Raw genomic sequence first — 25,226 nt, 5'->3', positions numbered from 1 at the left:
CTATGGTTGCTGTCACAATCAGCAGACAAACAAGAATCTTCTATGGTTGCTGTCACAATCAGCAGACAAACAAGAATCTTCTATGGTTGCAGTCACAATGAGCAGACAAACAAGAATCTTCTCTGGTTGCTGTCACAATGAGCAGACAAACAAGAATCTTCTATGGTTGCTGTCACAATCAGCAGACAAACAAGAATCTTCTATGGTTGCTGTCACAATGAGCAGACAAACAAGAATCTTCTCTGGTTGCTGTCACAATGAGCAGACAAACAAGAATCTTCTATGGTTGCTGTCACAATCAGCAGACAAACAAGAATCTTCTATGGTTGCTGTCACAATCAGCAGACAAACAAGAATCTTCTATGGTTGCTGTCACAATGAGCAGACAAACAAGAATCTTCTCTGGTTGCTGTCACAATGAGCAGACAAACAAGAATCTTCTCTGGTTGCTGTCACAATGAGCAGACAAACAAGAATCTTCTATGGTTGCTGTTACAATCAACGACAGACAAACAAGAATCTTCTCTGGTTGCTGTCACAATGAGCAGACAAACAAGAATCTTCTATGGTTGCTGTCACAATCAGCAGACAAACAAGAATCTTCTCTGGTTGCTGTCACAATGAGCAGACAAACAAGAATCTTCTATGGTTGCTGTCACAATCAGCAGACAAACAAGAATCTTCTCTGGTTGCGGTCACAATCAACGACAGACAAACAAGAATCTTCTATGGTTGCTGTCACAATCAGCAGACAAACAAGAATCTTCTCTGGTTGCTGTCACAATGAGCAGACAAACAAGAATCTTCTATGGTTGCTGTCACAATCAGCAGACAAACAAGAATCTTCTCTGGTTGCGGTCACAATCAACGACAGACAAACAAGAATCTTCTATGGTTGCTGTCACAATCAGCAGACACACCAGAATCTTCTCTGTATACTGTCACAATCAGTAGCAGACAAACGAGAATCTTCTCTGTGTGATATCACAATCAGCAGACAAACAAGAATCTTCTCTGTATACTGTCACAATCAGTTGCAGGCAAACGAGAATCTTCTCTGTGTGCTATCACAATCAGCAGACAAGAATCTTCTTTTTGTGCTGTTACAATCAGCAGACAAACAGGAATTATCTCTCTGTGCTGTCACAATTAGCAGACAAGCAAGAATCTGCTCTGTATGCTACCACAATCAGCAGACAAACAAGAATGGTGATTCTCCAAGCAGAGTGGTATGAGAATCGAGATTTCATTAAAGACATGGAGGCTAACATTATGCATATTAACCTTTAATTGCCACTCCGCAGCACCTTTAAAGAATTTCAAAACATCTCAAACACTAGAATTAGAACACAGCGGTCCATAAATAACCCTGGTCCTTAACATTCCTCCTCTTTTAATTTGCGAACATCCTCTTCTTCCTCCTCTCCTATCTGCCAAATTTTCCAAATCCATCGTCACAAATCTGTTGAAATCATAAAAGATACCCAACATCAACATCAACCTGTCCGCATCAAATGTACTTTCAAACATAATGCAATCACCTCAATAATTTACTAATCTCCAAAAAGATTTAATGCTACTTAATAACATTCATCAAATCTATAGGGCGAGGAGGGAGGGATAATGTTAGCCTCAGTTTCTTTAATGAAATCGTGATTTCTCATACCACTCTGCTTGGAGAATCGCCATTTCATTTTAAGACGAGAGGCTACCATTATGCATGTTGAATGCCTTTAAGAATCACATTTTACACATGTTTAATTGGTCTAAAATAGTGCTTAGCAAGAACTCCTACATTAGACCAATCTGCTGCTTTCAAAATCTCCTTCAACCTTCCACTGCACAAAAAAATCTTACTAGCACCAGCACCTCTCATAGAATGTGCTTTATAACGTTCCACATCTATGCTACTCTTTCATTACGTTCTCCACCTATCTAGCAATAGTTCTGAATTTACCGCTCCATAAGGCTTCACGTACGTTATCAACAACTGATTCTCTCCATGTTTCCTGAATTCCATTAATTTCCTTTTATACAATCCACAACACACAACTTCCTCTCCTCAAATTTTGGATAGAAAATTGTCTCCGACATTGTCTTTGTTCTTTTCCAATTCTCAAAAAACACTCTATCTGGTGGCCAAATCTTGTTATTAATCTCCAAAGCTCGTACATCTGACACTCTTCTACATGAAATCAGGCACAACTATGTTGCCAATTTCCCAGAAAGTCTCTCAAAATCCAAATATCTATTTGCCAGCCAAATCAAAAACAACTTCAACACCACATTGACATCCCACGGTACACTGTATCTTACCGTAGGTGATCATTTCACCCTCATACTCTTCATAACCCTACAAACCATACTATTCCTATCAGCAGACAAACAAGAATCTTTTCTGTATACTGTCACAGTCAAAAGACAAACAGGAATCTTCTCAGTATACTGTCACAATCAGTAGCAGACAAACAAAAATCTTCTCTGTTTGCTGTCACAATCGGTAGCAGTCAAACAATATTTTCTGTATGTTGTCACAGTCAGTAGCAGGCAAGAATCTTCTCTGTATGCTGTCACAGTTGGTAGCAGGCAATCAACATATTTGCGCAGCAGGACTAGATTTTTTCAATGAAAGGAACTCTGCACTGGTCGAGTAAGCAATGTAATGTGAACAAAATGGCTGAACAGCAAAAACTCACCTAAATACCAGCAGGTAAATACTAGGCTGATCTGCCGTGCAGTGTTATTATCCTGCTATTACTTGAAACATTTGTCCACGCAGCACGCTGGACCCGTGAGAGTGCTCAGTAAGGCCTGGCCAAAGCTCAGCGAGGAGAGTATAAGCACAGTGGCCAAGACGCGTTGACATTGTCCAATTTTGATGCATGTCGACCATTTCGAATTCCATCTGTGCATGCACAGAACAGCTTGGAGCATACAATGCTCTTGTTTCTCATGTAGTCCTGGTTGTTGGTGCACACACTTCTGCCCACTTAAAACATAGAGAGGGCAACCATGATGCCTGGTTTGAAAGTTGCCACTGTAGTGCGTGAAAGGAAGGAGTCACCTAGGACATTTCCTAGAGTGGCCGTGGCATATGCTAACCTGGCAGTCACCTAGTCTGAACACTAAGAATTACTTTCCAACTTCCCTTTCTAACAAGATCTTTCAATCGCACCCCAAGATCAGTACCGGCAGGGCTGGATTGGGATTAAATATCGGCACGGGCACGCTAAGAAAAGTGGCCCACATTTGCATATTGCGTTTCCGCAAAACACAGCTCTGGTGAAATTCGATTTAAAAAAAAAAAAAAAGGGGGTGTAAATAAAAAATACACTGATTAGTTTACACTGGTGAAACACACCTGAAAACAAGTGAGGCCACTTATGCTCAAGCCCCCTGCCCCCGCTCAATAGGCGCATATTTATGGGCCGGCCCAGTGAGAGAAAGGGAGTGACACCTCTTCCAGTTGATAACAGGGAGGTAACGGAAGCACATCTGCCTCCAGAAAAGCCACTGGGGCCCCCACTGGGCTGCTGGCGGTGCCCCAATAACACAGAAACCACTCAAATCGGCCCCCTAGACTGCTCAAAAAAGCAGCCCACAGCTGGAACTGGACATCGGCCCCTCGGGCATTGCCCGAGTGCCCGCGATAGCAATCCGACCCTGAGTACGGGTGAGTATGTATTATGTTGGCAAGTTACTCTTGAGCAATGAAGGTGTATGTGACACACAGACCTTCATTCACAGCTCCATTATTATGGTACTTGTGTACAATATTAGTGTTTACATTTTAAAAATTGTGGTTTAGTACAAAACATGTTTTAAACTTGAAATGGTTGGACATCGCATGAGCATCCATTTCAAGAACTGTAACACATTCTGTAAGAATGTCATTTAAAATAGAAATGCAGATTCTAACATTGAGTAAATAGACCACGCACACAATTCAGCGAGGACATCGCCGACTTCGTCAGCCCGCATGCCCTCCCCTCCGCCGACTACATCCTCCTGGGAGACCTCAACTTCCATCTGGAGAACAACAACGACCGCAACACCAGCACCCTGCTCGACAACCTCGCCAACCTGGGACTCAAGCAACTGGTGTCCACCCCCACCCACCTCGCCGGACACACACTCGACGCAGTCTTCTCATCCAGCACAGACATAGACTTCAGCCACGCCACAGAGCTTCAATGGACGGACCACAGCTGCGTCCACTTCACCTTCAAGAGAACGACGACCCACCAACACCAGCAACAGGCAGCCCGCAGAAGCTGGAACAAGATCACAGCAGACCAGCTCGCCACCTCCCTGAACCAGCACCCTCCTGCCAGCTCAGCGAACCCCAGCCAAGCCACCGACAACCTCACGAAGTGGATCAGCCACTGTGCGGACGAACTCGCCCCACTGAGGACCCCGCCTAGCAGACCCGGCAGCAAGAAGGCCCCATGGTTCACCGACGAACTCAAGAGCTCCAAGAAGAACTGCCGAGCCCTCGAGAAAGTCTGGAGAAGGGAACCGACACCAGACAACAGGACCTCCTTCAAACTTGCCACCCGGAAACACCACCAGCTGATCCGCGCCGCCAAGAAAACAGCATTCAAAGACCGGTTGGACAACAACGCACACAACTGCAAGGAACTCTTCAACATCGTGAAAGAGCTTTCCAACCCCAGTGCAGGAAACAACGACATCACCCCATCGCAAGACCTCTGCAACTCCCTCGCTTCATACTTCCACAACAAGATCGCGGACATACATAACAGCTTCAACAACCAACCAACGCACACCATGACCGAACAACCACCCCCCACCACCACCCTCCACGCCTGGACCCCGATCAGCACCGAAGACACCATCCGCACGATGAACTCCATCCACTCCGGATCACCGACCGACCCCTGCCCTCACCACGTCTTCAACAAGGCCGACGCTGTCATCGCACCCCACCTGCGAGACATCATCAACACTTCCTTCGACACCACCATCTTCCCTGAGAGCTGGAAGCACGCCGAACTCAGCGCCCTACTAAAGAAACCTACAGCGGACCCCACCGACCTCAAGAATTACCGCCCCATCTCGCTCCTCCCGTTTCCAGCCAAAGTCATCGAGAAGACCGTCAACAAGCAGATGGCCGCCTTCCTCGAGACAAACGGATCCCTCGACCCCTCACAGTCCGGCTTCCGAGCCAATCACAGCACCGAGACCGCCCTCATCGCCGCCACCGATGACATCCGAGCCCTGATGGACAATGGAGAAACAGCGGCCCTCATCCTCCTAGACCTCTCTGCGGCATTCGACACGGTCTGCCACCGCACCCTAGTACGGCGCCTCAGCAACATCGGAATCCAGGACAAGGCGCTGGACTGGATCATCTCCTTCCTCGACGGAAGAACACAGAGAGTCCGCCTACCACCGTACAAGTCAGAGGCCTCCGAAGTCACCTGCGGCGTCCCTCAAGGATCATCTCTGAGCCCCACCCTCTTCAACGTCTACATGAGCCCCCTCGCGGCCATCGTACGCAAACACAACCTCAGCATAATCTCCTACGCCGACGACACCCAACTGATCCTCTCCCTGACCAACGACCCCGCCGCCGCCAAATCCAACCTGCACGAAGGGATGAAAGAGGTAGCCGAGTGGATGACGACCAGCCGCCTGAAACTGAACTCGGACAAGACGGAGGTCCTCATCCTGGGCTCCTCACCCTCCGCCTGGGACGACTCCTGGTGGCCTCCCGCCCTGGGCACCGCACCCAAACCGACAGACCATGCACGCAACCTGGGCTTCCTCCTGGACTCCTCCCTCTCCATGACCAGGCAAGTCAACAACGTCTCCTCGGCGTGCTTCAACATCCTACGCATGCTACGGAAGATCTTCTGGTGGATCCCCACCGAGACCAGGAAGACCGTCACCCAGGCCCTCGTCACCAGCCGACTGGACTACGGCAACGCCCTCTACGCCGGTACCACCGCCAAGCTCCAGAAGAGACTCCAGCGGATCCAGAACGCCTCAGCCAGACTCATCCTCGACATCCCACGAACCAGCCACATCTCCGGACATCTGAGAGACCTTCACTGGCTCCCCGTCAACAAAAGAATCACCTTCCGCCTCCTCACCCACGCACACAAAGCCCTACACGACCAAGGCCCGAGCTACCTCAACAGCCGAGTCAACTTCCACGCTCCCAAACGCCACCTCCGATCAGCCAACCACGCCCTCGCCGCCGTCCCCCGCATCCGAAGAGCGACTACAGGAGGAAGGTCCTTCTCCTACCTGGCCGCCAAGACCTGGAACTCCCTCCCGACCGACCTGCGCCTGACCCAAGACCACCTCTCCTTCAGGAAGAAGCTGAAGACCTGGCTGTTCGAGCAGTAGCGGCACCCCCCCTCCCCCCCCCCAGCGCCTTGAGACCCTACGGGTATGTAGCGCGCTTTACAAGTGTCACTGATTGATTGATTGATTGACCACAGAAAAATCAATTTGCATTACATGAAGAAGCTGTACTTGGCCCGCTTGAGAATGCAGCGCGGGGTTATTACATGGAGCTCTCGCAGGCGCACATGCGGCAGCGGCATTCACATGCATAGGGTTCCATGTCAAATGCCAGCCATACCACAGAGCTGACTGCCACACTATACTCGCCAACTTTGGCCCAGTGGCATGAATTAATTTATTAAAAGCTGCATGGAGGGAGGAGACATCTGAATGCAGCTATGAAAGAGTAACTGCTGCCAAGTGTCTTCGTGCTGAGGCCAGCAGCTAAATTTGACTCGTTTCTCCTGCTCGAAGCCTGCGACAGCCTCACAGTAAGGCACGAAGCGCCATGGCGCTCACGCGGGTCCAGGGGACTGGATGGGGATTGGATTAGACAGAAGGATCTCTGGGATAAAGAGATACGCTATGGACTTCCTCGTTCTTGATGATACAGACCAAGGATTGATGAAAGGCTGCAGTAGACGTCATGCCTGTGCGGAGAGCGGTACTGTGAGCTAGAACATGGAAGGGGGGATGTGACCATCAGCAAGAAAGAGTAGCGAAAGGTCTGCAGGTGGAGCACAGGAATGGCACTTCTCTGTGGATTAAGTCAAGATTTCCACCTGGAACTGGGTGAGTTACAAAAAGGAGAGCTGTCTTTAGCCTGAGATGATGGTGTTATTGTTGGGCAGTGGGAGGGGGCTGTGGGTGAATACCTGTCTGAGTTAAAACCTACACATTTCAGATTCCACCTAGGTTTGGTGCAGTCTATAAAGTGTTTTTATTCACTCACCTCTGCAGTAGACGCAGGTGTTTGAGTGATCATACTGGCACTGGGTGAAATACGACCATGGCATCGTTTAAGCATGTCCACCTTTTCAGCATGCTATGCTTTACTATGTTATGTTAAACTGTGTGATACTAAGCGTGTTATGCTTTGGCGTGCTGTTGTGCTGTGCTTTGTTGCTTAGTTACGATATGTTTTCCTACGCTATGTAACACTACTGTTTGAAATTAGATCACACTAATACCCCATGCCTGGTCTCTGGGCACTGTGGTTGATCTGCAGTGGCATTTACTTGAACAAAAGGGTCTTTACCATCTTGATGAAGGTGAGATGATTGTACTTCTGGAATCCTCCTCTCTAGACACTGGCACATTTCAATACTCGAGTGTCTAGAGAAGAGGATTCCAGAAGTAGAATGCCCAGGCAGTGAGCATCTCCGAAGCGCATTATTTTTAAGACACCTTGAGCTACAGTAATGGAGCGGTCTAGCAGACTCATAGGTGTGGAGCGTGGAATTAGTATGACGTGGACCTGCCTTTCAGATTGCATTATGTACAGTACACCAGTGTTCAGTTGCACCCTTTTACGACTTACCAGCCAGCGGCAAGAAATGAACACTGGGGTAATGCTGAAAACAATTTCGATTTTTTTCTGGGTCTTGGTGGCCGCATTCCGTAGTCTTCACAATGTGTATCCATGAAACCTTAAGTATGAACTATGTGGATAATCCATCCATGGGTGTGTTTTTACTAGGCTGTCGTGTACTCTCTGGGAGTATGCTAGGGAATGATTCTAGGTGGTAACCGCCATTCTTACTCCAGTGGAGATCAGACCATCAAGACACAGCTCACAATCTTAATACTCACAAACATTTCACTAATGTATGCAATGTTTAGGAGCAAGCCAGGCCCTGTAGCCAGAAGTCACGGATGAAGTATTTAACTTAAAAACTTAATATGCATCCAATTTTAAATGGCAAGTAGGCAAGTGGGGAAGGCTGTGAAATCAACTTACAAACTTGTATGCCCACCCCTCAAATGAACCCCTTTTTCTACACACTAATTCACCACTAATCCTTTTTGGGTTCCAGAGTAGCGTGCTACTCACCGAAAAGCGCTATATAAATACAGTTCCAGTCACTGTGCCAGTTGGGCAGCAGTCTCAGCGGAGTTCTTGTGCCCGTTATTGTAAAAAGAAATACCACAGGACTTCATAAGGCTCTCCAGAGTGCAGAAGATACGTGCTGGAGGATAACAGCGACACTGACGACCCCCGGGAACTGTGAAGGTCGATCTTAGGGGGGACACCGGGAATCCTTAATATCAACTATGGTTATACGGCCTTGCCAAAAGATGTTAAGTGGCAGTTGGCTGTTTATGATGGTTGGTGTCAAAAGCCATGGACAAGTCCACTAGAACCAGAGGGCCTGACAACAACATCACCACCACCATCATCACCAGCGGTATACGTCAGACTCCCTTAACTCTTTGAACGCTGCTGCAAGCACAAATTCCACGCTTGCGACTGGATTGAGAAGCCCGCCTGCTGCAGGCCCAGAAGAGGATGTGTCTGAGTGCGTTGTTGAAGCTTTCCATGCGCCTTGTGCAGCTGAAAGCTCCCTGGATCGCCTGGGCCTGCTGTGGGTTGCAAGTGAATGGGGCTGGCTCTAGCCCTTTTTACTGCAGTAGGGAAGTCCACCTTCTAAAACAAGGCACTATTACGGTTTCTCGTTTAATTGGCGACTACTGGATTTGGTTATGCCTTTTCCTGTTCGTTTAGCATGGTCTGGTGAGCCAAGCATGTGCTTGATACGCGCTAAAATGTGGAAAACTTGAGTCGCATCATTGACGGAAGCTAAATTGCCTCAAATCTTGTGCAGTTGTATGATTTTGTTGCTGTAAATGAGGGTTTGGTTTTTCTAATTGTAAAATATGTTTGAAATGAAGTATATTTGGGTTCAATGTCTTTTCAGTTGCTGTAGGTAGTGTTGTAACCCTGTCTGGGGGTAGTTGTTACTCATCTGTGCACACGTAACGCTGACCGGAGCCTCCTTCCCCCCCCCCCCCCCCCCTTTTCTTTCAGCCATGTTACAGAGCGAGGCGAGAACTATTGGCTCTGTCAATGCCTGTTAAGAGTGCAGGCTTGTTTTGAGAACATATGTAATGTGTACGCAGTAAATGCTGATTTTCAGTCGGTCCCCTTGGTGAGATAAACATGCATACGAGTGATTGGTTATCTCGGGGACCCGACGCACCCCTCTTTCGTAATGTTTTCCTGGGCACTGCGTGTTCTCGTGTACTGCAGAGTACTTCTCTACCTCTGGGTTAAGGAGGAGGAACTGCAGTGACGTGCTGCTTCGTGACCTCCGCGTTGCTGTATTTGTATAGATTAAATCGCCCTAATGGCTTGGAGTTGGCCAGCCTGGACACTCGCCAATGCGCATCCCTCCTCGTGCCCGCCACTGCAGCTGCAGGCGGGCGGGGAATGGACGGACTTCACTCTGAAGTCCGAGCGCGCGCCACGGGCGCCCTTCCAAAGAAAGGGCGGTCTGCAGACTGGTCACGTGCTCCAGCAAACACTCCTAATGGCATTTGATACAAATCCACCTCTTGCCCTTTGTTGCTGCAGATTATGGAGAGGAATTTTGACCAATGTGCTAGCCCAGATGTCAGCAGCCGTCCCGCCCCCCCTCCAAGAGTACACCTCACCAGATGCATGACCGCTGAGGAGTCCTCCATTCCTTCCTGCCTGCTGACTGTTGACTCAAGGAAGGCCACCTCTTGTTTCCCTCAATCTCGTGACTCGCCAGATACGGGGAGGGTGAGGAGGCCCCCATCCCAGCAATGGCGAGAAGATCATGCTTTGTAAATTTGTATATTTGTCCAACCCTTACCGCTTCAACTTTTATTAAAATGGTTACCTCCATCGAATCTGCAACTTGTATATATGTAACTCTAACCACCAGTGTCAGTAGTGGACTTAAGTACTTACCACCATTCTTGTGTGAATTTAGAGTTTTTCGGTTTGTATCTTTTATGTAACTCGTGTACTCTGAAGTCCTAATGTAATGTAACTGGTCCTTTTGTAAAGCGCTCTGACACCTTCGGGTAAAGTTTGCGCTACATAAAAACACTTTAAATAAATAAACCAATGGAATGTGCACCCACTCCCGCCTCTGCGTGCATCCAGCAGGGGCATTAGAAGAGCATCACATTTCCAGCGTAAGTGAAAACACACGCTGTTCGACCCTCTGACGTAGGAGCGAGGGATGTCACGTGACCCTTCATCCTGAATGTCTCTCTAGTATATTATATGCCCGGGGTACAGGAAAATAAGGCAAAAATGCTTGATTCAACTGTGCAAGAATTTAGGTACAAGACACTGTGAAGTAGATTTTAGACTTCTGAAATATAACACCCAGACACCAATTGTATATGCTGTATCATGTTTTTTATTCTCTTAGTGGCGGGCCTGTAAGGTTTTTTTAGGATTTGAAAAATGAACTGAATGTCAGTTGAGTCTTTTTTATATACATGTATAGTATCAATTTTATATAGTCTTATTGGGTTTTTAGTATCTTAAACCTGTTTTTATATATTGTGGTTCTCTTTTTACTGTTCTTTTATGGTCCGTGGACCAAAATAAAGGTTAATATGATGATGATATTTTATTCAACAATCTTTTCTGTAATCCTGCGAATGCAAAGCACACGTTAGCAATGACTGATAAGGGGCACAAAGACGCAGATTTTAAGTTAGGTAAAATGTAAAGATTTCCTTATTCTCCTGGTTAAAGTCACTGAGGTTGCAATGCAGCAAGTTAGTTATAGAGAGCACAGCCTCTGGGTTGCTTAATTAACGCCCCTCCGGCTATCCGCTTCTCTTTTCCCACCTACTCCGCCTGCTATGTATGTACTGGCCTCTAGATATAGCACATTTCAGAGCATTACAATTCTCCCACCCCCTACCGGGTGATGTGTCCAAAATATGATCATTTCCACTGCCCCATCTGTCTGCAGCTGCCTTAATGTGGTTACCCAGGTTATTGCACTCGAAACACTCAGTTTACCTCATACTGAAACTCCAAATTCTCCAAACAAGAGTCCGCTCACTGCCCTGCTAGGAGGTTGTACTTCCTGCGTGAGCACCCATTGGGAGATAGTCTGTCCCTCTGGGTTCCATGTGATCCAATGGAATCCGCTGAAGCGCTTTACTAGGCGGGGCCTCCTCTGCAACACACATGAAACCTGGACCTCAGCATGGGGGCAGACAGGCTCTAGGTCAGAACTTTTCAAATATAACATTTTGCCCTCACAAAGGTCTGGAAATTAAAGATAAATGTTATTTGTAGGTTACACCTGGTACCTGGATGTGTAGGAAGGCGGGCAGCTGCGATAAAGGAAAAACTGTCACCGGTTTTTATGTTTAATCTAGGTTATATCTATAGCACCTAGATTATCCAAAGTCTGCTTCAGGGTGCTGGAAGTTAGTTTTGACACAGAGGATGTGGAAAGTGTGCACTTAGTGTGATGCAGAGATCAGCAACTTGGAGAGTAACTCTGGATCTGTGGCAGTGCAGATAATTTAAGAGATATATACAAACATATGTGTGTGTGTGTGTGTGTGTGTATATATATATATATATGTGTGTGTATATATATATATATGTGTGTGTGTGTAGGGTGTAGAATACATAACGGGTAACTGTGTGATATGAGACTGTATTATCATCAAAGGGTTCTGGTGATATTTACAAACCACAAGACTGAAGGCCGAGTGGTTGGTAAATATCACCTCAACCCTGAGATGGGAATATAAGACCATACTACACTTTACTTGTCATGTATTATTTATATTTCATGATTTATTAATTGATTTTAGTATTACTGCATTTAAGTGTCATACGTTTAGTATTCGTTGTTTGCTTGGAACTGCCGATATGACTGTCAACATTTTAGGAAATGTGTGGTTTTTTTGTGGATAATCTGGTAATCTTTTATAATGTGTTTTATGCAACAAATCAAGTTGGAATGCAAAGTGTATTTTAAGGAAACTAAAAAAATGCATTCTAAAATGTGTTTTGTGTAGTACATGGATACTACAAGGTAGATTTAACAAAAAATATAAATAGAGGAAATAAAGTGCAATATGGTACTAACCTCTTACGGATTGGGTTGTGCATTTGCAGTGTATGTGTTCACGCGCTGGTGAGGGTTCATCGGTAGATGCTTGCATCAAGGGTGGGTCTGCACAGGTGAACTTGTCAGGTGTGTTGCTTAATGTTCTAAGAGCAGATCTGTCATTGACCGCGTCTTTACTAGCACTGAAAGAAAGACGAGTGTGCTGTTGAACTGTTTGATGTGTTTAGGGAAGCTAAATATCCTGTACATTAATTCATCACTGTGAATTATGGGAAATAATTCATTCACAAACCTCTCTTCTGTGAAATGCAAGCTTGGAAACCACTGAGGAACACTAAAAAAAGAAGGTTTAACTGTGATATATATATATATATTTTCTAAGTGCCATGTCACCCAAAATAGGAGCTGCATCAGTGATCACATGTGATCAAGATCCGATCTGGGTAGAAACGCGTCGCGTCTCCCATGGGCCTTTCTTGGAATTGAAATGGATTTTGCAGCAAGGCCGACATGTCTCGTCGTATAGTTTTATTTTGGGTGACATGGGACGTTGAATCGGTCGGGGCAGCCAGAAATCCATGCACTCGAGCCCAGTCCCAACAGGGGTTGGGTTTTATTTCCTGGGCTGACAGACACAGCAGTTGGGAGGATTTCAATAAGCAAGAAAATGTCATATCGTGGTATCACTTTCATGTGCCAGAAACATTTTCACACATTAAGTGTTTGATAAATAGTTTTAGCAAATGTATATCTAGTCAAGGGCATACTCGGGCATTTTAAATAATAAATTATCCAAATAATAGAAAATAAATATTATTTTTTATTTTGCGTCTATCCAGACAGACTTCAGTGGCTGAGGCACTACATTACAAAATCCATATTATTACACTGTTTTTATAACTGTTATTTTCTAAGCACCTCCGCGTCGTGGTATAGATACTTAATGATGACAATAATTTAGTGCAACATAAAGTTAACATCCCGTTGCAGTTTGGCGGTGCACTGTCGTAATGTGAATAATTACTTTCAGCATCTCTTTGCTCATTCAGTCGAGAAGCATTTTTAAAGAGCAAGTTGCCCCAGGCCCGTAAAAGGAAAAAAAACACTTCTTAAAAAATGAGTCCATATGCTTGATGGCAGGATATGCTAATGTGTGTGTCACGTGGTGTGCGTGCGTCAAAGAGCGGAATTACACGATTTGAAACAAAAAAGGCTACTGCGGTTCGAATCGACGAGTGTTTTAACTCAGAACCCACTGCAGAGCTGTTCATTCAGGGGTCAGACCTAGGCTTCTAGGCCTGATCTAAAAAAGCCCTCAATTCTGCCTTAGGCCACTCCAAACGAATCCACTCATAAATGCGGCTTCCTCCAGGTGCCAATCAGAAAATCTCTGAAAAAGGTGTCTAGCACCCTTTTGCAAAACCCTCCTCAGTGTGGGCACTTGGCATGATGCTGAACTGCCTGCAGGAAGATGGTTTCCTCTTTCCCTCAGAAAAAGAAGCACCACCAATCCCTGCCCTGCTGATGGCTTTGATCCTCCCCGACCTTGTACCTGGGTGGATACTGACTGGTCCCCTGCACCTGCGAGAGATGTGTCTGAATTATTACATTCTAAATGTTCCCACCTGGCACCTGCCTTCATTCTTGCCCTGGGTCTGTGATGTCAAATGCTGCAGAACAGCAACACGAGTCTTTCTGTGGTGTGTGCTTCAAACTGAACTGTACTTAAAAGTAGCTCATTTCTTAATCCAATGTATTGGCATTTATTTATCATCGGCAGAAATTATGAGTTGGCAATGTTGGCACCAGTGGTGTAATGGAACGGCCCCCACCCCTGCAGAATGTGATGGGGGCCCGAGTCTCCCACATCTCACAGATATTCATTGACCCTGTTGAAAGTTTGGGTGCTCCCTGGATGTTTGCTCAGAAATATCTCGTTCTCATTTACAGGCAGAATGTTCCCCCACTCACAGGGCGCAAAATGAGAAAAACATTAACATCTTCGTGACTTAATTCCCACTTTGCTCAAATCAATCAATCAATCAATCAAAGAAATTTATAGAGCGCACTACCTACCCGTAGGGTCTCGAGGCGCTTGGGGGGGGGGGGGGGGGGGTGCCGCTACTGCTCGAACAGCCAGGTCTTGAGCTTCTTCCTGAAGGAGAGGTGGTCTTGGGTCAGGCGCAGGTCGGCCGGGAGGGAGTTCCAGGTCTTGGCGGGCAGGTAGGAGAAGGACCTTCCTCCAGCAGTGGTTCTGCGGATGCGTGGGACGGTGGCGCATGGCTCGGTTCTCGATGTGCCCAGTACTGAAGTGATGCCACGTCGAGTGGTTTCCACTGTTACGGAGGTAGGCTGCTGTAGGGTGGCTTTTGAAATGCATTTCCCGGTCTGTATAGAAATAGCGACATATTCTTTACGTGTGATTGTTTTTACCTCTTCCACCAATGGGAGTATGTGCGAGCAAGTGGCCACATCACAGACTTTGGAACCAGGAACTCTGGGGTTGAGCCCTAATTTTAAATTTGAACAAACCGTGCCGCCCCCGGCAAAGTACCTTCGTGCCTTAATCTGCCCCAAAAAGCAGACACGCCTAGAAGTGATCATAATGCTGACTGCCCCCCTCGTTTCACCCGTTTAAGTTGTTCTTTCTGCTTGAGGCTAACTTGTAAATAGCAGCCTTCTGTCGTGGTAAAGTCTGCTTGGTCTCCGATGCTGCCAGAGGCGGTGCGGGCACAGAGTAGGACATAAGCAGCACCCCAGCGTATTTGCACACTCGAGTACCAGTGACTTTAGGCACCCGTTTTCCCCCTTGATGACGTCACCGTGTGCGATCATTATCCCATCCTTGGCCTCTCAACAACCTCCTGTTTGCTGCTGGGACGGCGGGAGAAGGACAAAGAGAGGAAATTACAAATAGACTCAGATGTGTTTTTCGTAATCTGCTGACGTGGCCTGGCTTTGCTAGTGACGTAATAAAAAATCAATGCTACCAAAACACGAACGCAGTTGATTATCGTATTGAACCCTTGATGTCGCCGGTCACGGTAGAGGCGGGTTGTAGAGTGCCTCACTATGCCGCAAGGGGTAGGGAACTGGCGGGGCTTCACTGCTGTTACCCTCTCTGACCATACTTCTTAGTACCCCAAGGAGCATACCTTTGGATCACCAGCAATAGACCCCCCATGGCTGGGTGATGCCACTCTGTTAACTGTGACTGTCTGGATTCCCCTCCTCTGTTCTTCTTCTCTGCATGTTCACACCATCTTGAGTGCCTTGAAGCAGCCGCAGAGCTGCAAGATCTCCTATATACGACACCTGCACGAATAAACACTTCATCTGCTACGACTGAGAGATGGCGGGATAGCACCCATTTCCAGTGGTTTAACAATGCATATATTGGGGCCCCTGCAGAACGTGGCAAGGGGCCCCTGAGACTACCATACCTTACGGATACTCATAGCCTTGGGTCGAAAGCGGCCTGCTTTACGCCCCTGTCCATTTCCTACGAATTGCCGTCCATAATTCTACAAGTGATGCTCCTTCAACAATGTTTAACAATAGGTTCAGAAATTTACTGAATGAATTAGTTGACTAATACATTTTGCAATCTTCTTCTGCTGCTTGATGAGTTGGGATATGAATCCAGCCCATTAACGAGGCCCTTTAGAGGTCTCACAGATGCAGCTCGATGCCTAGCCGTACAATTTGCGGCGTCCATGCCTGGCTCAGTTCTAAGTGCATTAAGTTAATCGAATGGCTATTTTATTAGGCGATCATTTAGAGGATCCTCGAAGTACTGGCGCCAGCAGTACTTGAATCACCATCGCTGCACTCAATCAATGCTTGGATACAGCACCGGCAACAACACTGCAGTATTCTTAGAAAGGACTGCGGTCCCCAGGCGAGCAAGGAGCGCTGGAGTCAAGTGGAGATCACAAACCTGAGTCACCAGAGAAGGTTGACCGATTCTGAGGAAGAGGCTGGAGACGTAGAAATGAGCTCATATCTCAAAGGTGGAGGCAAAAAAAAGCAACGCAGGAATGAGTTGTAGACCAGCCTGAACCCTCTTGGCATCCGAACGACGTGTACAACGTGGTCACTCAGGACGGATTGGCGTGCACCAGATGGGTACTACTAAATCGTCGCTTAGATCAGGTGAGTTAAATTTTTCAGCAAATATGTAATCGCTGACAAATGTGCTACAACTCACAGCTGTCTAGTTGACAGGGTCATTTGCAGAATGACTTACATTCACACATGTGAAATATTAATTAAATGAGGACTACACACGGATCCTATCAGGAAGTATTCCCCCATTTCAGAAGACAGGCGACAAGTCAAGGCTTCGACTTTGCGAGTTGGAGTCAAGACCAAAGTGTTGGTAGGAACAGTTGTTTGCTTGACGGGTGCTGTTGTCAGGCTGACATGCATTCCCTAATATAATGCATTCTGTAGAATACTGGCTGGTAGGCTTTTTTTAATTCTGTTTTTCGCAGCAGTTAATTCCAAGAGCTTAGTCATTGCTCTATCTCATTAACTCCTTTCTGCTGGTCAATATTTTAGCATTTTCTCACGAACTGTAGTGTTTTAATTAGTATTTTCTACAGGGTGTATGTAGTTGTGTTTTGCGTATTATGTAAATTCTATTGACTTAACTATTGTTGTCATTCCAGTTGGCGATTGTACGATGGGTGTCTACTTTACCTTTCGCCTACCAGACAGCACAAGCTCTCTGTATGCGAAAAGACCTATTGTCAGCTTACATTGGTTAGCTTTATTGTCACTCTCATGATCATGGTAATTTGCTTGCTATTTATTCGTCTTCTTGTGTTTGTACCTACCCTGGAGCATGGCCTCATCACTTCTGTCCTTCCACTGATTACTTGCGGAACACCACTTTTTAGAGTCGAACTTGCGAGATCAGGCGTTAGCGCATGCGTTTTGCTTGCGAGATACTGTTGTTAAATTTTTTTTTTAAAAAGGGCTTGAAGACCGCCCGTTACTTTCCTATATGTTGGCTTTCGTGGCACTCTTCTTTACACTCAACCTCTTAATTTTTCAAGACAGGCCTAACATGATATTCGTTCCTCTCTGTGGAGCGGGAACCAAGCACTGATTGAATCAACTTAATCAGTGCCCATTCGCTGGTCTCAATGTGATTGTGGTACTATTTTGTTCTGTTTAACTTTTAGTGCCCTGCAAACAGGAGGTGTGTAACTGGCAAAAACGTGGCCAGCACGACAAACAAAAGTGCAAAGATTTATTTTCTAAAGTTAACTTTCTTTTATTTTGCCACGTCTTCTTTTCTCACTTTGTACTCATGTTTTCTTTTGTTTTTCCTCGTGGGTGCTCGTCTCAAAAGATGGGTATTATCTTATTGCAAAGCTAATTATTTTCTTTTTTCATGTGGTATTTCTGAAATTATGCTTTAACACATAATAGTGCAGTACCCCATTCCAGCCCCACTCGATTCCACGGCAATCCACCCCTCCTCACCCCACACAGATTCGGTCCAGTCAATCCAATCTATCCCAGACCAATCTACCTCACTCCAATCCAAACCATTTACCCCGATCCAATCCACCACACTCCAATCCTCCCAACCCACCCCATTCCAATTTATGCCACTCCAAATTGCCCCACTCCAATCCAAAATAGTCTGCCCCACTCCAATCCAAAATAATCTGTCCCACTCCAGTCTTCCACATTTCAATCTGCCCCACTTGAATCCCAAACAATCTGCTTCACCACAATCCAAGCAATGTGCCCTACTTCAATCCAAAACTGTCTGTTCCACTCCAATCTGGCCAACTCCAATGCAAAACAATCTGCCCCACTCAATCCAAAACAGTCTGCCCCACTCCACTCTGCCCTGCTCCAGTCTGCCCCACTCCAATGCACCCACTCCAATGCAAAACTGTCTGCCACACTCTAATCTGCCCACTCCAATCTGCCTCACTCCAATCCATAACAATCTGCCTACTCCAATCCAAAATAATCTGCCTCACTCCAATCCAAAACGATCTTTCCCACTTCAATCTTCCACTCTTCAATTTGCCTCACTCAAATCCCAAACAATCGGCCCACTCAAATCCATCCCACTCCAATATTTCCCACTCCAATCTAAAACAATCAGCCGACTCCAATCCTAAACCATCTGCTCTACTCCAGTCTGCCCCACTCAATCCAAAACATTCCTCCCCACTCCAATACCCCACTTCAATGCGCCCCACCCCACTCCAATACAATCCACCACACGCAAATCCCCCTCACCCCAATCCAGTCAAATCCAATCTACCCCACTCCACTCCAATTCACCCCATCCCCATCAACCATCCCTAATCCAATTCAGTATACCCTTCCCCAATCCAGTTCACCCACCCCAATCTACCTCAGTCCAATCCAATCCAGCCCACTCAACCCCATCCACCTCACTCTAATCCTCCCCACGTCAATCCAATTAATCTACTCTATGCCACCCTACTCAATTTAACCTCACTCCATTCCACCCCACTCGCCCCACTACAATTCAGCCCACTCCAATCCACCCCACCCCATTTCAATCCTCCCCACTCCAATCCACTCTACTCTAGTCCATCCACTCTACCCCACCCCAGTTCAATCCACCCCAATCAGTCCAATTCATCCAGCCCACGACACTCCCAAGCCCCACACCACTCCAATCCATTCCACACCAATCCACCACACCTCTCCTCAATCCAATCCACCCCCTCCAGTCCATCCCCCACTCTACTCTAATTCACTCCACTCCAAACCACTTTAATCTAACCCAGTCTACCCCATCCCAAACTAATCTAACCCACCCTTCTCCAATACACCTCACCCCATTTAAATTCACCCCATTCCAATCCACTCACTCCAATTTACCCCACTCTACTCAATCCAACCAACTCTACCTCAATCCACCCCAATCCAATCCACCCCACTACCTCAATCCACTCCAACCCACTCCACCCTATTCCACTCCACTCCACTCTATGCCACTCCACTTTATGCCACTCTCCTCTACGACACTGCTTTCTATAACACTCTCTGCCACTGAACCACTGAACTCTACTCCCCAGATTGCCAAAGCCAATATAGGTGAGACGTATTCGGTTTGCTAATGTGTACTTTTTGGTGAAGCACTCCATTAGAATGCATGTTTTTTCCATCTGTCTCTTAAGTGTACTTCTCTTCTCCCCCTCCGGCTTGCTCCGGCTTGCTCCATGTTACTCTCTTTCCTTATGCTTCTCCCTCTCCACCTTCCATGTTGCATGTATCCCTCCGTGGTGCTTTGCTCCCCTGTTGTGATTCCTTCCCCCTGTGTTGCTTCCTTCCTCCCACCTCCATGTTGCCCAGTAACAGCTCTATACAGTCCTGTCTAGACACAGCATACATTCTCATCTGTAAGCAACCACAATTGAAAACACATGTTTACTGGGAATAAGGACCTGAATCTTCATGTACACATCAAATCCCTTAGCAATAGGTGTCCCACAACAGAATTTCTCTCCAGTAAATTCACGCCCCCTCATTCCAACTAATAATTCCAAAACGTTTGTCCAATCAATAGCCCCCTCAAGAATGGACTACAAAAACGGTCACTCTAGCAGCATACCCAGAATCCACTTAGCCCTGTTAACAACAGCCCTTAATGCCGCAGTACGACTAGTATACGGTTCCAGAGTATACGATCACATAATCGCACCTTAGATGACACTTAACAGGCTTCATGTGGAGGCCAGAAGTCCAGTTCGGCTGGCTTGTATTATACACAATTCTCAACATAAGGGTTCACTGAACTTTCTGGCTCACTAACTCATTATCCGTGGTGGATCCGGCATACTACTAAGTATGGACTCACTTCTACTAGAGACTTCACTCTTCAAATAGTCCAGAATTCTAAGTCAATTCTTCTCTGGATGTGCGTCCAAAATTTGGAACTCTAACCGTGTAGCTTTAACCAACTCCTCTTCTCTCATCTTCAAGAAAGAGCTCAAAATATTACTTCTCCATGGACATTTCCATCTATGACCAGGCTTGTTTGAACTTTTTTCTCGAATGACTATTGTAGGAGTCACGAAATTTGACTATGTAAATGGGTTTCAAAGTTCTGGTGCTTCTTCTTACTGAGGACGTGTTTGAAGTCTAAATGCTGACACTGAACTTCACCCCTCTACTGTCTCAACCCTTTAGACCAGGGTTCTCCAAAGTCCAGTTATCCATCTATTCTGTGGCTAGAAGGAACCTAAAAGCTAGTGAGAATCCACCAATTTACCAGCCTCGCTTCAGTCACCTTCTGTGGAGGAAGGACCCAGTAGCCTACCACAGTATCTCCTTGGGTAGATAGGACTTAGACTACAGTCTCGGGTCTGAGGAAAGCCCAAATCCTGGGTAGAAATCACTTTTAAGCAATGGACAATGGTACTCAAAATGAAGGTCGGCTTCTGGATGTATACTTTGTAAACTGAAGGTGTGCCCTTTGCAGACTAGCATAGTGCACCGAGTTGCAAACAATCGAATGTTCATAGTGCAGGCACAAATGCCTGAACAGGGTGAAGAGCCGCACTGAAAGGCAGATGTGCAGTTTTGAAACCCTCCATCCAACTTTTTAGTGCTGAGGACCCGGCAGCAGGATTTTGAGGCAGTGGCAGAGATCCCAACACAAGTGCCTTACAATGGAACGTTCTGGCAATACAAGCGGACTCAAAAATTGGGGAAGGGCCCATTGACAATGCCAATGGGCATTTTCTGAAATTGTGGCAGGAGGTGTTTTTGTGGAGCCGACAAAGGTTGAGCAAGATGGTAAGCTGGGGAGAGGTTAAGGTCTGACGGCTAGGGCGGTCGACCGGGTTCAATTTTCGGCAATGACTCTCAATATCCTGCGATTCTGGGCAAATCACTAGATCTCCCCGTGCCTAAAAAAATGAATATGTCCTTTGTAATGCAACTGATGCTCATGTAAAGCACTCTGATACCGTCGGGTCAAGTTTGCGCTAAATAAAACTCCGTAAAAAAAAGCTATATCTTTGTTTGCTTGGACCTGCAGCTGCGTCTTGCCTAACCGGGCAGCCGCGACTCCCTCTTAGCAAATTGGTGCAGTGTGTGTATGGCACCTGCCTGTGTCAGAACCACCGGGCCATCCCTATGACCACTCCGAAAGTGAATATTCACACACAGTCTGCGCCCTAATTAATATATGATGAATAGCTTCTTTGCTCCTGCACCCACTCCTTAATACTGCACAGAGGCAAAGGTGTTCACTCATTTGCATGGGGCCACACCTCCATGTTAATGAAGGAATCCCTCTTTGGAACTTTACTGGTGCATAATATAGAGCACGCTCTATATTACACAAGGGGCCACACAGGGGTCTGTGACTGGTTCTGTAATACCAAAGTGCCCCAGGGGCACCAAAAGCAGGCACAAATGTCCGTTGCACCAGCTGGGACTCGGTGTATCATGCACCCTGGGAGTGATCCCCAGACACTGACGAACCACTGCATTTAGTTTGCGTATTATTTAAGGGTCACTGCACTTAAACCTGCTTCGCACCAATCTCTTTTTTTCTCCTTGGATACGGGTGCTTCAAGGACAGGTCAGTCTTCCGGAAACAGCTTTTTTTGCATAGTTTCTCATCCTTTGACCTCTTCCTTCATCCACGAGGGTAACATCTCTCCTGGGGCTGGGATTCGAGCTGTTGTATCATCACCAGTAACAATTCACCTACTACTGCAAGGGCACACTCGCTTCCGCTTCATAGGACACATCGCCTTAACTCTGGGCCGCAATTGTGCACTATCAGCCCTAGTCACTTGGGCAAGAGTGCACTTCTGGGTAGGACTGTGATATGTTTCACAGGGTGACACTGTGCATTGTTGACGCTTGTTTGCTTTCTCGTACCGTTTTTACCACACATTAATTTGCCACAAAAAGGGGAAATCCTGTGCAATCCCTGGTGGCACTTTTTGTCATTCTTGAACTTCCCTCCCGCTCACTCTCCGCTACCTTCTTGTCATCGAGCCATGAAGGATCCTTGAGGACAGCGAGCAGTTTCGCCTATAGCTGCAGGACCAAGTGCCCTCACATCAAGCACACACTGACGTCACTCGCGATCAGACGTGCTCCCCTCGTGCTGTTCCTCACACTGCCAAGAATGACGGCCCCTGGGGGAAGTGAAGGTTGCAGAACAGTCTTCCCCCGGGCTATTCGCGCAATGGCCGGAACGACAAGGTGGGGGAGGGATTAGAAGAATGGGGGAAGGGGCAGGAGTTAGGACCGTATATAAGGTGTCAGAAGAGGAGGATCCGGCCTCTTCCTGACACTTTAGCACCACCGGGGGGTTAGAAGGAAAGGTTTGTCCACCCACCCACCCTACAGGTCTTAGGCAAAGGGCTTGGGGTTTGGATAAGTCTGAGCGTGCCAGTTTAGGGCAGGTTGCAGAGTAGCGACGTTATGGTACTTTGGAGGGGTGGTGAGTCACATACGGGCGGATCCACCCCTGGGGGGGGGGGAGAGAGAACAGTAAACAGGTGACTGATAGCGGGGTGCGAGGGGCAATGAGCAATGAAGGAAAGTTAACAGAGGATGCTTGGAGGGCAAGTGAAGGTGAGAATGGGGAGAAGAAGGAGATCACCGAGTGAATGGGGAAGAGTCAAACAGGTGGGATGGTTTTGAGAAGGCTGAAGGGAGAATGTGTCGGTATGAGATGGGAAAAGTATATTTCTTGCATTTATGTACTGTTATTAAAGTCTAAATGATTGCAACCGTGTCCTAATAAAATGGTCTTTTGCGCTTCAAGTAACAGCGTGGAGTGTAGTTATTGGTCGATGGGTGAGGGCTGCCTCCATCAAAGTTACGCCGTGAGATGCAAGATTTGATATCTAAAGTACCTGTAAAGATACTTTTCTCACCTGCCGGCATTTTCAGATCCTGCCACGAAGCCCACGTTTGGGGGAGAGTGCTTCTTAAATGCACGTTCTTTGGCAGTGCATATGTAAATTCGCATTAATCTTGTAGAGAAAAATACCATGCTTGCATATGCAAACATCGGCTGCAGGTTGAGAGACCCTGGAATATGAGTTGAACAATTATTGGTCCCAGTGCTTTCGTTTCTTTTGAATGGCTGTAGGGAAAGGATTAATATCTCCAGCGCCGTGAATGTGCACGCCTGCTTCATTGCTCAGTTCGCACTAAAATCACTCCAGGGACCTTTTTTAATGGTTCTCGCTTAGGTAAATTTCAGCCGCGTTCCCTGCCGTCAAGATAAGAAAAAACACGAAATGATGAAGATACTGATGTGCATACTAATAAAATACTCGTAGTAACACACCAAGATCTCGGCCCGCTCCCGGGCACGCTGTGCCGGCACAGGCGGCGTGTGACGAAATATGTTTTTACTCGCACGCAGTGTCAGTATAGGTTTGTTTCGACTTCTCTGCATTAAAGTGTATGCCCATGGGCATGTCTGGTTTGAAATATTGTTATTTACAAATAGGACGCTGGTGCCACCGACTACACGCTGTGTTAATGATATGACACTTCTCCATGTTAGAGTGCAGAACTCTTGTTTTGACTGAAGATGGTTTGTGTTTAATTCAGATAAATGGACATTAACTTGCATACCTCTGAACATGAGGCTGTCTATATAGGTTTAGTCAACCGATACGTGTTTCCCTCTGGACATTCAGGTCATTTCGTTTTCGTAAAGCTTTCTTATCACTATTGTGGGTGTCAATTTCTGAAATGTCTGGCAGTGGGGAATTGGCTCTGTCTCGGCTATTGTTACCCTGGTTCAGTGGCGCGGTGAATCCCCGTTTTATCAGCTGCAGCAGGGGCGAGGTTCTTGATGGGCCTCTTCTGTCTTCAACTCAGCCGATAAAGGTTCATAATTACCGTGAAAGGGTGGGGTAGGTATGTGTGTGGATGGGTGTGTGAATGAAAGGATGGATGGCTGAGTGAATTAGTGGATAGAGAGATGTGTGTATGAATGAGTGAAAGGATGGTTGAGTGAAATGATAGGTGGCTGAGTGAAAGGGTGGATGAAAGAGTGCATCCATGAGTGAATGATTAGGTGGGTGGATGGTTGAGTGAAAGGGTGGATGGATGAGCGCAAGGGTGAATGGCTGAAAGAAAGGTTAGATGGATGGCTGAGTGAAAGGGTAGATGAATGGGTGGATGGATGGGTGGTTGGATGTATGGATGGGTAGATGGATGGATGGATGGATGGATGGGTGTGGATGAGTTGGGTGGATGGATTGGTTGGTGGATGGTTGAGTGAAAGAGTGAATGGACGGATGAGTGAAAGGGTGGATGGATGAGTGGATGGAGTGAAAGAGTGGATGGATGGATAGTTGAAAGGATGGCTGGAGGGACTGAGTGAAGGATGGATGGATAGGTTTGGAGATGGATGGATAGGTTGTGACAGGGGCATTGTGAATCTTCTTTAGCAGCTACAGTGGGGGTGGAGTTGATGGGCCTCTTCTAGTCTGCAACTAGGCAGACAAAGGCTCATAATTAATGTGAAAGGATGGGTAGATGGGTGAGTGAAAGGATGGATGGATGGATTTGTGAGTTAAAGGGCGGATGGTTAAGGGAAATGGTGGATGGACGAATGAATGAGTGAAAGGATAGGTATAAGGATGGATGAGTGGAAGAATGGGTGGATCAGTGAAAGGGATGGTGGATGGATGGATGAGTGAAAGGGTAACTGGATGCATGGGTGAAAAGTTAGATGGATGAGTGGATGGATGGATGAGTTAAAGTAGATGGATGGATGGATGGATGGATGAGTGACACGATGGATGAGTGAGTGAGAGG

At 46.7% G+C, this 25,226-nt stretch overlaps 1 protein-coding gene across 21 annotated transcripts in view; it reads left to right on the top strand.

Moving 5' to 3' along the window:
• GRIP1 (glutamate receptor interacting protein 1) overlaps nt 1-25,226 on the top strand; it is a 1,150,044-nt gene that overhangs the window by 686,347 nt on the left and 438,471 nt on the right. For 2 of the 21 annotated variants that reach the window (XM_085653450.1, XM_085653448.1), the window contains exon 1: nt 6,807-7,110. The exons of 17 other annotated variants lie outside the window; for them this stretch is intronic. In XM_085653450.1, the coding sequence (XP_085509576.1) occupies nt 7,065-7,110 (46 nt within the window). In that variant the 5' untranslated portion in view covers nt 6,807-7,064. Of the gene's footprint in view, nt 1-6,797; nt 7,111-25,226 lie in introns of those variants that run through there. 2 more of the 21 variants (XM_085653455.1, XM_085653459.1) reach the window with 2 other exon arrangements.

This window comes from Triturus cristatus, chromosome 4_1 (assembly GCF_964204655.1).
Source record: "Triturus cristatus chromosome 4_1, aTriCri1.1, whole genome shotgun sequence".
Classification (NCBI taxonomy): Eukaryota; Metazoa; Chordata; class Amphibia; order Caudata; family Salamandridae; genus Triturus; species Triturus cristatus.
The sequence above is the reverse complement of the archived record's forward strand: the minus strand, read 5'-3'. Positions and strand labels throughout refer to the sequence as shown.